Source organism: Lontra canadensis, unplaced genomic scaffold, assembly GCF_010015895.1.
Source record: "Lontra canadensis isolate GAN:19392208 unplaced genomic scaffold, GSC_riverotter_1.0 scaffold358, whole genome shotgun sequence".
NCBI lineage: Eukaryota > Metazoa > Chordata > Mammalia > Carnivora > Mustelidae > Lontra > Lontra canadensis.
In genome coordinates this window covers 83059-98522 of record NW_022631352.1, presented here as the reverse complement: position 1 = coordinate 98522, position 15464 = coordinate 83059, and the positions used below count along the sequence as shown (strand labels likewise).

Sequence of the window (15464 nt, the reverse complement as noted above, 5' to 3'; positions counted from 1 at the left end):
GAGGAGGGGGTCGGGGTGTGAGCCCAGGGGGGGAGGGCCGGCGAGGGAGAGGGGGAGATAAGGGCTGGGCCGGCGCGAGCCGGGCAAGGGGGGTGGTGGAAAGGAGGCAAGGGGCAGATAAGTGGAGGGACGTGGCGGGAGGGAGCCGGTGGCGCTCCGTTTAGGGGTCCGCGCCCCCTCCCCTCCGACGCTGCCGCAGCGCCCCCCACCCCCCAATGGTCCCCGCCGCGGAGAGCGCCGGGCAAACCCCCCTCGTCGCCGGGGCCAAGAGACGAGAGCTCCCCCGGCCCGATTCGAGTCCCCTCCCCACAGCCACAGAAAGGAGAGGCGCGCGCCCCCGGGCACCCCCGGCTCAGCCGCAGGAGCAGGGGCAGCGGCTCGGTGGAGGTGGCCGCAGCAGGGACTGCCGCGGCCGGGCGCTGACAGGGCGTCCCTCCCGGGCCGCCGGGCCCGCCCCCGCGCGCCGATTGGCCGAAGCTGCCATCAATCGCAGGACGTTGACGCCCGCCTCGCTTCCTCGCCCGGGTAGCCACGTTCGGTTGAGCTCCAAGTAGACCAGCGGCAGCGGCGGCGGCAGCGGTGCCGGAGGCGCAGAGGGCGGCGCAGGCGGAGCAGGGCGGGCGGGCGCGCGAGCGAGCCAGCGGGCGGCCGGGCCGGCGGGCGAGTGGCGGCGGCGGCGGCAGCGGCACCCCAGGCCGAGCCGGCGCGGGAGGAGTTCCAGGGCGATGGGGCCGCGGCCGGGGCTGACGCTTTGACAGCTGGAAAGAGCGCCGAGCCAGCGCCTGGGGGGGTGGGAGGGGAGCGCGGCGAGGAGAGCGCGAGCGGGCGAGCGAGCGAGGCCGGGGAGGGGGCCGGGAGCGAGGGGGCAGCTCGGGAGCAAGCCGGAGCGGTAGCGGCGGCGGCGGCGGCGGCGGCGAGGCTCGGCGCCCTCTTCTCCGCAAACCATGTTTGCCAAAGGCAAAGGCTCGGCGGTGCCCTCGGACGGGCAGGCTCGGGAAAAGTAAGCCCTATTTTCCAAGTGGCGGCCGCGCCGTCGCCGGGCTGCGGGAGGGCGGTGGGAGGCAGGTGGGCGGGCGGGGGCTGCTGCGCCCTGGGCCCGGCGCCGCCTGCCTGGCCCCTTCCCCGAGGCCGCGGCGGGCGACGTGGGAGAGCCCATTGTTGGGAGGCGGCGGAGGCCGGGGCGTCGGGGGGCGCCGGCGGCGGAGGGGGCACCTGGTGGCCGCGGGGCGTGCCGGGCGCGGGGGCCCAGCGGAGAGGGGTGGGCGAGGTCCCGAGTGCCAGCCTGGGCGCTCGCCGCGGCGGCCGCACTTTGCCCCGCGGGCGCGGGCAGGGGGCGCGTGGCTCCCGCAGCCCCGAAGGCTCCTTTTGTCCGCCCGCGGCGTGAGGAGTGCGTGCCGGGGGCTTTGTTCGGCGGGGAGCGCTCTCCCTTGCCTGCCCCTCGGCCTCGCCGCCCGCCCCGCGCTCTCCCGGGCGCCGCGCTGGGCAGGGACGGCGGCGCCGGCTTGGCCCTGGGCTTGGGGGACAGTTGCTTGGTGGGGAGCTGATGAGGATGGCGCTTTGCTGCCCTCTCCAGAGCGCGCTGAGCACCCCGGAGTCCAGGACTGAGTCTCCCCGGACCCTCAGAGCTGGAGAGAGAGTGGCAATGAGTGGGTCGGGAAAAGGAGGGAGGCTCTGGGGTCGGGAGGCTGACAGAGTTTGAGAGACCTAGGTGGATTTGGCCCCGATGCCAGTTGGAAGTTCAAGTTTGGGGGGCTGCTCTCTAGCTCTCATGGCTCGAGGCAGCGCGTCCCCTGGTACCCACCCCCCTGACTGCTTCCACCCGCGGCCCGAGACAGGGTCGAGCTAGCTGCTCACCTCTGGTTGGGGCCACAATGGGACAGCGCAGGCAGGGCTGGAAGCCGGCTGGCAAGGTCCAGAAGCGAGCGCCCCATGTGATCTGACGCCTTCCCTCTCTTTCTGTGCCCCTTGCCCACTTTCCAGGTTAGCTTTATACGTCTACGAATATTTACTGCACGTAGGAGCACAGAAATCTGCACAGACCTTCTTGTCGGAGGTGAGTGGAACTCCCCCCCCCACCCCCAACCCCCATCATCCAATTTTTTGACACCCCCTCTTCCCCACTATTCTTAGAGCCTTTGTTTTCAGGAGCAGCCACTGTGGCCACCATTTTGAATTTTTATCACCTTTTGGCATTTATTGTTAGTTGGTCTTCACAGCCTTTTGGCTCCGGGAAGCCCCCAGCCCACCCTTCCTCTCTGCTCCTCTAAGCGGTCTCTGCTCTCTGCTTTCCAGATTCGATGGGAAAAAAACATCACGTTGGGAGAACCGCCTGGGTTTTTGCACTCGTGGTGGTGGTAAGTTTGTGTGATAGTTTTGCGTGTGTGTTTGTTTTGTTCTGAGACCTGGGTCTGGGTGAACAAAGACAGGCAGCCTGGAGCAGAAGCCCACGCCTTAGCTTTTGGGCCTGGCGCAGACCAGGGCGCCTCTGGACACTCAGACTAGGGCTGGTGAAGGAGGAAAAGGACAGCAGAGGCTGGTTCCCAAAGTTTTTGCTTCTCTTTCCCCTTCTATTGAGAAGCTCCTAAATAATGTCTAGTGTTTATATAGAAACTCCTTTACTTTCCTATCTCTCTCTGGGGCACCAGGCGGGGGTCTTGAAAAAACCTTGGAGGATTTTTGTCAATTCTGCATGCTGCTTTAATTAGAGGGAGTGGGGGTGGGGTAGGGTGGGGAGGATACCAGGTCTGTTTTACAGCTGGCCTGTCCCTTCCTTTTTCTTCTGTGAGCTCCAAACCTTTAGAGAGCAGCTCTACTGGGGCCTTTCCCAGGCACCCTGAGAAAAAAAGCAAGAAGGGGCTGCCACTTCCTTTAAAGATACTGATTCAGACTGACTGGACTTTCCTCTCCTCTGTGGGCCCTCCCCCCAACCCCCAGCATCCCTGAAACCACAAAGTTTCATTTTACCAAGAACCTTAACTGGTTGGTGTTGACCTCACAGAGTGCTTGTAGTCGGTAGTTGGTAGTTGGTGGCTTTCCCTTATTTGTGACCCTTTCCCTCCTTTATCTGGGTCCTGCTGTGGTGGGACCTCTGTAGGTCCCGGTCTCTCCTTGTAGGTTTGCCTAAGAACAGGGGCTTAAGGTCAGCAGGAATGAGTCGCTGTGAGTATAAGACCTGGCTGTTTCGCGGACCGATTGGTGGAGTCTCTGGCGTCCTTTTGAAAAGGACAAGAAAGCAGAATGGCTTTTGATATTTTGGTGGAGTTCAGAAGGATCGGAGTGCCACGTCTTGGGATCTTAGCTGTGCGTTTTTACCTGACCACCAGTTCAGGTTACTGTTCCGAGTCTCTTTGAAATACGGGGGGGATGAAGTGTCTGTTCTAACTTGCACGGAGAAAATGAGTTTTTAATTATTTCTGCCAGACTTGGAACTGCGGTGCTGTGGCCTGAGGATTCTACCTGTAGGAGTGGGTGATAGGTTTTCTGGGGTGGTTTGGGAGAGCAGTATGTGAGCGGGGTGGGTGCGTCTGACCATCATGGATTTTTGCAGAAGCTCGGGTTTAGGAGTAAAAGTTACTGAGAAGGGGGCCAGGGAGTTTGTAGTGTTCGAAATCCCTTAGCGTGTGGAGAAGTTAATCCAATGTGTGCTGCTTCAGGGGACAGAAAGGAATGTTTTTGAGCCTCTATCTGCAGCTACTAGGAGCCTCCTATTTTCTCGTTCTGTCTGATTTTCTTGTTGTGTCCTTAAGGGCCCCCCCGCAGCCCCCGCCCCAATCTTCTCCAGCCTTGTCTCAGGCCCAGGAACGGGGAGAGGCTGTTGTGCTGGACCTGAGCAGTGGTGGCTCTGAGCGGCTCTGTCTGTGGTCTTGTTAGAAGTTGCTTCCGTGCCATTCGACACTGAGCAAATGACAGCTGAGACTCTCCAGGTGGGAGGAAGCATAGGCGCTGATTCGGAGTTGATCAGGCCCTGGAATTTGGACACCTTGAGCGAGATGGCTTGTCTGATGATCTGCTGAGTCGGTTGTTGCTGATGGGGACAGGAGCTCTAGACTTGGAGTCAGATTTATGCCCAGGTGCCCGTTTCCTTCGAGTGGTTCCCAGCCCTGGGCCTTGGGCTTCTGACACGAAGAGGCTTTCTAAGGCACCGTATTAATACCAGTGACCACCCCATTTGTGTAAGCTTTTACTGGTTGACAGATGACTTGTGGGTCTGTTCTCATGTAATACAAAGTGTTAGAGTGACTATACCAAATCTTGGAGGTGCGGGATGAGGCAGAGATATCTAGCCCTGCCCCTTGCCCCCTACCCCCACAGCCCTTTGCTGGATTGGTGGACAGGTGCCTCTATGAGGAGGGCTATTTCAACATGAAAGGACAAGATACTGGGTTGTTGACAGCCTCTCCTTCGGCTAATTGATATGCATTCTTTAGGGGTGTGGGGGGGATGGTTCTTGCATAAGAATTCCTTGGGGGAGGGCCTGGATGGGACTGAGGGGTGAGATGGGAGGGATGGGGGTGTGGGCTCTGGGCTCTGGGATTAAGAACCTGTAGGTTTCCTTTATTGCTAGTCACCCAGATGGCTCCGCCTATGAATCATAGTCCTGACTTTGACAGTTTAACCTTTTTGTGAAATGTAGCCATTTTGGTTGGGGGGATGGTGGTGAAAGGAGCACAGATGAAGGAGGCCCGGATTCTTACCCAGATTCCTACCTGTCCTATCTGGACCCCCATGAATGGGTTGTACTAATCCATCCAAACTTCAGTTGCCTCTTGAATAAAGTAGGGTTAGTTACCTCCCCTAAAGCACCACGGTAGTACAAGCAAGGTCACGGTAGTACAAGCAAGGTCACGGGTGGGAGGCATCTAGCGCACAGTAGGTGCCTCATGGCCAAGAACTAATACTCTTAGGGCAAAGGTCTGGCTTGCCAGAAGACGTTGGTCCGTTGTGTTTTCAAGCCTGAGTTTAAAGGCTGGAAATGTGGGATTAGAGCCTTCGGGAGACCCCGTGCTGTTAGCCCCGTACGTTGTGCACTTGTCGCGGATACGCGAGTGATAATTAGTAACCCGATCTTATTTTATTTTTCAACTTGCAGCGTATTCTGGGACCTTTACTGTGCAGCTCCTGAAAGGCGAGACACTTGTGAACATTCGAGTGAAGCAAAAGCCTTTCATGATTATGTGAGTAACAAATTTTTAATCCTGGCAATAATTACAGGGTTGGATAGCTCTAACTTCTTCAGTACCAGAAGCAAATACACAGCCATTTGGCAGTGGTCTTTGTTTTCTCCTGGCCTTTTTGTTCTGCCCACCTCCCTGCTGCCCTTGCCCCGTTCTAACTTGGGGAACCGTGTTTCGTAATGTGGTAATTATGCAAAAGAGTATAGATACCTATCTGGAGGATAAAATGGTGGTGTTAGGGCTCAGCTGTAAGAGGCTGATGGTTCAGAGCGGACAGTTAGCTAGCTGGGAAGGGACTGAGTCTCCTTGGTGTTGGTTTAATTAAAAAATTCGCCGTGGCCACTGCCACAAAACAAAAACAAATACGAAACTTGTGTTTCAGAGCTGAAGGGGTGGTTGAGTGAGAGCTTGGTGAAATGGACTCCTTCCTTACTTCCCAGGGAGCAGTCTTTTCCAAATTATGTTTTGAGGTGTGTGTGTACAAGTGTGTGTGTGCGCACGTGTGTATTTGTTGGAGGGCTCAGGTTGTGCCCACTGAGACCATGTGTACTTTGAAGTCCTTGGCTGGTCCATAATCTTGTGTCCAAAATGTTCTTGTGAAGATAGTTAATTTCATCACATCATAGTGCTTGCTACCCTGTTATTCATCCTCTACCTGGATGAGTTTCTTAAGATTTATGAAATGCTTATAAGAGCGACGTCTGCCGCATATCCATCTCCCATGGCAGTCCCCCTCAAAAAAAAATTAGACTCCAAACATGGGTTGGAGTCAGAATTTATGATCAGATGAAACACGATCTGGGGGAGGTGGGAGATGGAAGGGGAAGCGTCTGCAGTTCTTCCCAGCCTCCTTCCAGGCTTCATCTCCTGGTGGCCTTGTAGATGGGTGCCTGTGTGTGTGTGCGTGTGTGTGTGTAAGAGTGTGAGTGTGCGTGTGCACATGCACACAAGAGGTGGTTTATTTGGTCTTGCACTTTTTCATGAGGTCGGTAGGAATGGTCTCCAAGTTCTAGGGCATGGAAGTTGGTTTCTTGAATGTTGTCAGGGCCCACCCACTTGGCCAGGCCATGTGTGTCCCCTGTGTGCAGAGGGGGGACACACCTAGGACACCAGAAACTGGCCTAGGACACCAGAACCCATCTGGTTGATTTTCACAAGTGCCATTACCATGAATGTCTTTATGGTGACAATTGCTTCTATAGTAGACTGAGTTAGCTGCTCTGCAGGAGGCTCACTGGTTTTGAGACTACTCAATGGGATGAAATCTTGTTATGACTGAAAAGTCAATGCCCTTGGACCAGACCGCTGAGGAAGTGGACCTGTTCTTGTGCCCTCTCCAAGGTTGAGAAAGAAGCTGGCGCACGGTACTTATGGTCTGGTAAACTTTTAGTAGTAAGAGGTGAGGTGACTGGTTCTCTTGTGATGTGGTTCTTCTGGGAAAATCCGTGGTGATGATCATAGGGTTTCCTGAGTTGGAGGTTGGGGGAGGAGGCCAGAAGGAACATTAAGCATGTAAAAATAGTTGGTGAATTTGACCTTTCTACCTAGTAAAAAAAAAAATCTTCCTTTTTTTTAAAAAACGGTTAGAGAGTGCATTTCTATGTGGTCAGTCTTTGCTGTGCAAATGGTTTTGTTTTAGAGTTGTGGGGAATAGGTGGACATGCCTATTTCAGGTAAATCTCTTGATAGAGGATGTCTTTGCTATCTTCTGCAAGTCGTTGAAGAAGTTAAAAATTTTTAACTAAGTTTGGTGCTCTAGCAAATGATGTAAGGTGGTGGCAATTTGTGGTTTGGTCTGCATCTTGAAACAGTACGGGTGGCAGTGAAAGCTCACATGGGTTTGCTTTCCATACTTTATTAAGGAATGGTGGCAGAATTACATGGCGAGTTGAAATCAGCATAGATGTGTAGAAGATGCTACTAAGTGTTGAAGTCCCACTAATTGAGGCCCAGGATTCACAGATTTGGGGGAATAAAACCCTTTTCCCTAGATTGGAATCCGTTTGGTGTCATTGGCTTGAGAGTGAGGTCGCGTGGGGGGAGGGATGGAGTAATGAATGGCAACAGGGAGGGAACATCTGTATGGTGGAGGAGTTGCGGGGTGACATTGGATTGCCGGGGTGACAGAGGACCAACTGGTAAATTAAGAGAAATTTAAGACAGTTAAGAAAAGGAACGGTCTCTTCTCTTTGGCCTTCTTAGATCTTCGTGTCTTCTGTCCATTCCCATGGCTACCATCTGGTTAGCCCTCATTCCTTCTTGCTAGAATTGTTGTCTCTTTCCAGGCTCCCTTCCTCTTGTCTGGAATGCGTGCCTCTCTTATCCATTCAAATCGTATCCATCTCTGAGCTTCTTTGTGGGCTTCTGTGATAGTTTCCAGCACACTCTGATCACCCCACCTCATTATCTGTGGAGATCATCTATCTGTGTACATGGAGCCTTTGTTGGCAGCTCTCCACGTACTGGGCTCCCGTGCTGACCACTTTGGTTTAGTCTCTTGTTCCCAGCTGCCAGTGGCCTGGTGAGAGGGGGATTGTTAACTCCCATTTCGCAGATGAGGAAGCTGAGGCCCAGAGAGGTGAATCCGCAGCTAAGGGGTAGAATGAAGATCCAAACACAGTCCGTCAGCGACTCCAGGGTCGCGGCCCCTGACTGCCGAGGCTCAGCCCTGCCTGTCCGTGGCGAGTGTCGTTCGTTCGCACCTGTTCCCACTACTTTCTCTTCTAGGCTTGTCTTTCCAACCGCAGCTTATTAATTTTTTCCCTGCCAGAGGCTGTTCATCCGTCTACAGAGTTGTCCGTCTCTGTAGCTCCCACAGTACCTTGCACACAGTGCGTGCGTGCTCTTTGAATGAAGGGGTTGAGGACCTACGGGTAAGGAAAAATAGGTCATTTGGGCTCACTGACGAGCCTAGCCTAGAACAGCCATTGGCGTGTTGGAAGATGTTCCTTTGGTGCTTTCACTTTTGCTGGGTGGTCTTGAGCGCGGCCTTCTAACACTGGTTAACTAGTTACCTTATATCCTGTCGGTAAGAGTGGGCAGTAACTGGCCTTCCCTCTGCCGGTGAGGTGAGTCAGAGATTCTTCTGGTTTGTGGGGAGTCTGCGCAGCCCAGGTGCCACCCAGACTTGGTGTGGGGGTAGTGAGTATCAAGTTCTTGCAGGGCAGGGGTCAGGGAGGGGTTGCCCGGTTGCTGCTGTGGGGCTGGAACGGTCTTGGGAAAGGACCTCAACTGGGAAGATCCTGGTCTCCGCTCTCACAGGGAAAAGATTTTGTGTTCCTGACAAATTGTCTCCCCTTCTGACAGCGGGGTCAGGGGTCAGGAGATCGTAAAGGTTCCTCTCAGGTCAAAGCCAGGCTGTAGGGCCTGGAATGAGCCAGGTGACTCAGTGGGGGAGGGGCTTAAATTTTCTTTGAATTGCTGAGTTTTCATTTGAGTCAGTCTGTCCTCTCTCCCGCCCTCCCCCAGCCCCCAAACACCTGGAACGTTGTTTGTAAGCCCTGATGTTGACCACGTGTAACGTGGAGTGTTTGGGCATTCGGTATGAGAATAGACTTTTCTGAGAAATCAGTTTATCCTAAGTCAGAAGAGCCCCGAGGCCCTGGGAGGAGGCTCATGGGGACCCTGCTGTGGTTTTGGGGGGCTCTTCTACTCTCACCAGAGCAGCATTCCTCAGGGCATTGGTAAAAGGCCTTGGGGTACCATTGGGTTCTCTTAAACCCTGTTGTTTGGGGCCTGGCCTTTTGTGGGGTGGACACCTGTTCCACCTGTGTCTCTCACCTTGGCCAACTTCTCCGCTTGCTTTTCTCCCCCGGCCTGTGTGGCTGGTAGAAAGAAGTATTTTCGGTGCCTTCTTGGCTGCCAGCGGCCCTTTCCCTCGTGTGGTAGCTAAATGTGTGTTTTCTTCTTGGTGGAGAAATGAGTGGAGTAGGTGTGCCCTGGCCGTGCGGCCTCTGAGCTGGAGGTGCTGGAGAGCCGTGGGGGCTCCTTGCGCGGCTCATGTCACGGCAGTCGTTATAAAGCCTTTCAGGGCGGGCTTGTAGTTGGGCCTCATGGTGGGTCAGGGGTTATTCTTGAGTTTCAGCCCCATTTCACAGATGAGGAAACCGAGGCCTGGAGTTCAGATAGTCTGTGCAGGGGCATGTAGCGGGGGTGGGGATGGGGCGGGTGGCAGAGCCGGGACCAAATATGGATTTTTCAGGTTTTTCCTCTCAACTTTTGACAGCCCTCATTTGTGAACAGAATTCCTGCTGAATGGAGGGGAGGTGCTGGCACTTGACCCCAAGTGTGCCCGTGTATCGTCACTGAGGAAATGAATTGGGCAATGAGTCAGTCTGAAGCCCCTGAGAGGTGAACGGCGGCATCACTGGCAGAGGGGGACAGGAGCTCGGGAAGGGAGTTTGTTCTGGTACAGTGGCTCTCTTGGCAGGGAAAATGTGATAAAAGCTCTGGCCTTTCCTTCCAGAAAATACCCGTGTCCCCACAAAGGAGACTTTGTACCAGATTTCGGAAGGTGTGCAGACTGCTGCCCCTGACCCTGGACCCTCTGTGATTCCCAGGGAAGAACTTGGGGCGGATACTAGACATGGAATCCCATGACCTTGACGAGCGTGGAGCCTCAGTTTCTCCGCTCTGAAGACCTGAGGTCCCTTTCTGCTTTGCCATTGTGAGCCCCTGACAAGGAGGGCCTGGCTCCCCGCCCGCCACCGTGCCCCCAGCTGTGAGCCTGTGTCTCCAGGCTGCCAGGCGGGATTAGGCAAGTGCCCCAAAGGCCTAGGCGTGGACGTGAGCTGAGGTATTTGTGGCTCTGTGGCAGGGGTCCAGCGTCCTTGGTGGGTTTGAAATAGCAAAGTGATATTTGAGAGGGCTCTCCTTGGATGTGCTGAGCTGGGGTTCCTGCCAGGAGGGGAGTGTCCGTGCCTGCCAGAACCCTTTGGGGGGCAGGGGCGGGAGGGGGCGGGAGAGGACAGCAGTGCAGGCAGAATGGGAAGGGAAGGGCCACGATCCGCCTCTGAGGAGTGGGGGAGTGCTCTCCCCAGAGATAAGCCAGCCTAGCCATCTGCCCAGAGGTCCTGGCAAGTTCGTAGCAGTTGCCTTTGGCTCTGACCCTTGGCACCCTTGTGTGGCAGATTAAAAAAACAAAACATACACACAGTTATTTCTTTCCCCACCCGCCTTGGAGCTTAGACTTTGTGTTGCATCCTTTCTTCGGGCTCCTACCCCATTTGCTGCCATTCCTCTCACCCCAAAGGCTGCCAGACTCTTCCATCGGTAGCTAATTAAACACTAAATGAGTAACTGGAATTGCATTTTGCCAGCACCCAGGCTGTGCAGCCACCTTAATGGGTTTCAAGTGGCGGCAAGACCCCAAATTGCAAATCCTTGCCCTTTATTTCAAGGCAGGAGGTGGGGCCGGCGCAGGGGCGGGTAGAGTGGTGGGGACCCAAACAAAGTTTTTGGCAGTGGTCACTTCATTTGAACTCCAAGACCAGCCGTGTGCACGTCTCTGCATAATGCCATCTTTGTTAGCTAAGCATTTGCAAACTTGGACCAAGAGTTAGCTCTGTGGGCCACTGGGCGGGAGGAGCCAGAGACACCCAGCTCTCTCTGCAGCGTCCCTGAGGCTGTCTTAATTTTCCAGGGGAAGTGGGTGCTCTAGTGGAGACCTCAGGCCAGACCTGCCTGGCCCCCTTCCCCTGACTTTTCTGCCTGTGTGTGTGTGTGTGTGTGTTTAAGTCTTAAGAGGGAGAAGTGGAAGGGAGGTGTGTGCGCTTGAAGGCCTGTCAGCCAAGATAACAGAAATGTTACACTAGCTGTAGCCTTTATAATAGTGTCTAGGGTTTAGAGTATTTAGAAAAATTAATCTTTTTTAGCTTGGTAATAATTCTGACCACGGCACAAGTGCATTAGACGATTCACATAAACTTCTTTAATACATGTTGCTAGGAGCTTACAGCAAATAGACAATAACGATTGTTTGTTTTTGATTCGCCAGGGTAATGGGGTTTTCTGGAGCCCTGGCGAATGGGCTTAAGAAATGCTTCTCTCCCGTGTTTTTTTTTTTTTTTTTTTCCTTGGGTCTTGAATCCTCTGGATTTTGAAGGGCTTGGTCTCTGTCTGGCTGGTGGCTGGGACACACACCTAAGTTCCAGCCCTCACTGTTGGTTCCTGGTAGGATGACAGACTTTCGGGTTTCCTGCTGTGTGGGTGGGGGAATGGTGATCCCTTGGCACGAGAATTGAGTAGTATCCCCTACATAGAATGGTTGTCTCTCTGTGCCTGGTGAGTTTGTTTCTTTTGTCTCTGCAGCCCTAAAGATTCCCCCCAGACCTTTTAATACAATGGGGACAACGGCATCTTTTTCTAGGAGGGCAAGCTGACCTGAGGGAAGTGGACACTTTAATTTCCCATGGGTGCCTGCCAGTGCCTGTGCTCCCCTAATGTGCCATGGCGTCCCCCTTCCATACCAGTTGTCTTCTCTCCTCCCCACACCCCTGCAAGGGGCAGAGCGGGCAGTCCTGCCACAAGCTTTCTCCGATAAGTGCTCCCCGGAGGCGTCTGCACCCCTTATCTGTGTGGGGCAGAGAAGTCCTGTCCCCATCCCGCATGGTGAAGTGGTAAAGACCCAGAGGGGGCTTGCTACTTGACATCAGCAGAAATCAGGATTCAGATTTTGGCTCCACAACAACCCCTTGTTCCTGGGGGAGCCTCCGCTGCTCAAGGTCCATTCTCTCCATGGTGGAATAGGCACAGGGTCGTCCTGGCTCATCCTGCCGCAGAGGGGTTGAGAGAAAGGCAAGGAAGCCCGGCCAGAAGTTAGTTGTGCGGTAAGGTGCTATGTAGACGCTGACAGGGATGGACGGGGTCAAAAGCCGCTAAGTCGAGTTCCCCTGTTCGATACGGAGACTGCCCTTGCCTACCTCCCATCTCACTCAACTTTTTGATGGCGCTAGGAGTCCCAAGAAGGAGCCTTAGGAAGCGAGCTGGGGAAGGGTCGCTTTTGGGGGTGTGTGGGAGGCTGGTGCTGGTGCTGGGGCTGCTTCCTGATTGGCCTTCCTGGCTCAGCCTGAGGGAGGTGGCGGTTAGTCGGCTCCCAGACCAGGAGCAGGAATCGCTGAGGTGTGTGCGGTGCTGGTCTGGTTCACTGACTGGCTGCCTGCTCCATTCACCGTCTCACTGAAGAGCAGATGCAGCCCAGGATGGGATAAATGCTCCGAAAGTCCTCGTGCCGGACGATCTCTGTCTTCTGAGGGACCAGGATGCTGTCAGGACGGGTGGTGGGAGAAGATGGATGGTCCCAGCCCCTGTGGCCGCCGAGAGATGTATTTAGTGTTTATCTGTCTTCAGCAGGGCTGGAGGTGATGGAACTGGAGGCCACCTCGTCATCTAACAAGTAGGTCAGCTGAGCTGCAGGGGTACCTCACCTGAGGTCCCCAGTAGGACTCACACCCACAGACCCCATCGGGATCCAGACACTTTCCTCTGCTTTGCTGCACTCCAAGCTGTGCAGACTCGGGCACGTCAATTGGCCTCTGTTTCTCGATTTCCTCAGGTGAAAAATGGGGTTGATGAAGTATAGCCTCCTCGTAAGGTTGTCCTGAGGATGAAATGAGCTGAGGTGCCTTCATGCACCCTGCACCCTGCCTCTCTGATAGGGCCCGGCACAGCAGAAGCACCGCACCAGTGTGTGCTGTTCCTTTTGTGACTGCACCTGGGGCCCTGGATGGATCCCGGTTTTCTTGTGGCCAGAAGGGCGGCAGCAGCAGAGTGGGCTTGGTGTGGGAAGTGTGTGCCCGTGGACTTGAACCATCAAGGGCTGTCTCACCTGTTGAGTAGCGCTCTGGATCCCTGGGTTCGAATCCACCGTCTTCCAAGTACCCCTGAGCAGCTGGGGGGTGGGGTCACACACACAGCTTCCAGACCAGCCTAGGTGCTCGTGAGGATGAAATGAGACATGCCCAAGGGCACCCTGGCCAGCACCTGGACTGGGTTGTTTATTCAGGCGACCGTTTTCTCTTCTGCTGTCCACGTCTTTTGACCTAGGAACCTGGAGCTTTCCCCTGCTCCCCCTCTGACCCTTTCTGTGGTCCCTGCTTGGTACCATACCACCTGAGATGGGGGCTTTTTCCTCACCTGCCCTCTGATCCTTCTGTAGGGCAGATGCCAGCCTGGAACATGGTGGTCTCCGCCAGGCCTGCCAGGACCACCCCCATGGGAACACCCCTCCTTTCTTCTTCTTTTATCCCCAGGAACTCTGTGTCTGTATTCACTTGCTACTTGCTGCCCAGAAGGAGAATGGTTAGGGTCAAGGTTGTATCTCTTCCCTTCCCAACTTGTAGATCGCAAGCTCTCGAAGGGCAGGAACACTTATCTGTACCCCCTGTGTGCTACCCCCCACTCCTGGGGCCTATTGCAGAGTCTTGAATAAATCCCTATACTGGGGAGCTGGACTCTGAGCCTTGAGAAGCAGGAAAGGTCTGATCCCTGCCCAGGGATCAAGTGTGTTAGATACACATTGTGATGGAGACGGGCAAGTGGTACATGGTAACGCCTTGTTTTGCAAACTGTGAGTTAGTGGGTCACGACTGGCAGTCAAAAAAAAAATGAAACCACTGTTATCACACGGAGTAAGCATAAGTATTATTTGGGGAAACCTCTGTTTTCTGGGATCGCCTTGTGAATACACACGTGTCCTGAGTTTGCAAAGTCAAGTTTGTCTTCTTGGGGATCTTCGTCTAAATTTTGAAAGCCACTAGCCAGAGAGGGCTGGGATTGAGTCTTGGGACCCATAGGTGGGCTGACTGAGGCCAAGTGACATGCAGTTGCTGATCCTGCTTGGTGACCTGTAATAAGGAGGGAACGATTCCCACCGCCACGGGTTCTTGAGAGAGCCGTTTCCTCACCGTGCCTCTCGCCTCCCACGTGGTGCCTCGTGGTTTCCTCGGTGGCCGCCTGTGGCGTTTGCTGCTGTATTCTTCATGCAGAGAACACGTAAAAGGTGCTCGGAAGATGCTTGCCGCGTCTTGAACAAGCAGTAGCTCCCACCTAAAGGCTGCAGCTTGTCCCTGCTGGCTGGCCACGGGGCCCCTCCCGCCCTGGGTGTCTGTGGGCGAGGCAGGGTCCCCGGCCCCCTGCAGAGGGTGTTGTTTGAACATCTGCAGGGCTCAGCCTCTGGCCACGGCAAGAATCTCTTGAGAACAGGTCTCAGGGCATCCTGTCTGACCCAGGTTGGCCCAGCCTCCCAAATTCTCTGTCCCCTCTCGGTGACAGCTATTTGCACAGCCCCTGAGGCAGGCTTTGTGTCTCCCGTTCTTTGTGTGTTTGGGGGAAGTGCCTGACATTTCACTTCTGTTTCACAGTCCTCTGACCTTAAGAAGCACGGCTGCTCCCTGGGGCCCCTGTCTGAGGTTTTCCTCTGATCCTTCTCTCCCGGTCACAAAAGGCCATTTGAGAGAGCAGGCTGTGGGGTGGCACGCCTCCCCCGCGCCCAGGATGCTAGATGCAGCTTCGTGAGTTCTCGGGGTAGGCAGAGCGGGGCTTTGCAGACTGGAGTGGGAGCGCAGTGGGTCTTTAGTCCCAGGTTTCTGCCGTGGGCCGGCTCTGTGCTGGTCGGTATGGGGGACTGAAGCAGTGTCACGGATGGTACGTGGTATTTGGACTTGGAGGATCAGAGGTCCAAGTGCTCGTTCTTCCAGATGGCCTTGGGTGAGTCATTTGGCCTCTCTGAGCCTTCATTGGATCATCTGTGATTTGAAATGATGTGAAGGAAGGCCTGGATTTTCTTTTTTTTTTTCCCCTGCCCTCAAGCATTTTGGGTGTCCGGTGAGAGCCTGTGAAAATGGTTTGTAAACTGTGGTTCCCCTGTTGAGAAGGAATGTGAACAGACTATCAAATCATAGAATGTGTGTTGAGAAACACTCTCAATTTACAGATAGGGAAACTGAGGCATAGTGGTATGGTAACACAGCCCGTCCGTGGTCAGATGGACACCTGATTCCCGCTGCTGCCACTGAGTCTGGAAAACCTTTGTTCAAGAAGCAGGCGCCTATGCCTATGCCACAGCTAGGAATTTTTCAGCTTTCTTTGGGCGATGCCGTGGGCTTCCTGTGGCTTTGGCCCTCCGTGGCCTGTGCCGATGTGGGGGCAGATGGCCCAGTGGGCAGGCCTGGCGTTGGGCGTGTGCACGCTGCTTTTCTTTTCTCGCTGTCTTTTAGAAGGCTTCCAGTAGCAAATGTTATCCTCTCTGGAGGCCCTTCCTCTTGGCAGCGCCGGCCGCCCGCCGCCCGCCAG

The 15464-nt window shown here is 54.9% G+C and overlaps 1 protein-coding gene across 2 annotated transcripts in view; it reads left to right on the top strand.

The window, feature by feature from the left end:
* Positions 1-681: 681 nt before the first annotated feature.
* LOC116862855 (single-stranded DNA-binding protein 3-like) overlaps positions 682-15464 on the top strand; it is a 31098-nt gene continuing 16315 nt past the window's right edge. The window contains exons 1-4 of one of the 2 annotated variants that reach the window (XM_032850280.1): positions 682-1000; positions 1981-2053; positions 2293-2354; positions 5090-5174. In XM_032850280.1, coding sequence (XP_032706171.1) covers positions 945-1000; positions 1981-2053; positions 2293-2354; positions 5090-5174 — 276 coding nt within the window. In that variant the 5' untranslated portion in view covers positions 682-944. The remainder of the gene's footprint in view (positions 1001-1980; positions 2054-2292; positions 2355-5089; positions 5175-15464) is intronic. The other variant, XM_032850281.1, reaches the window with a different exon arrangement.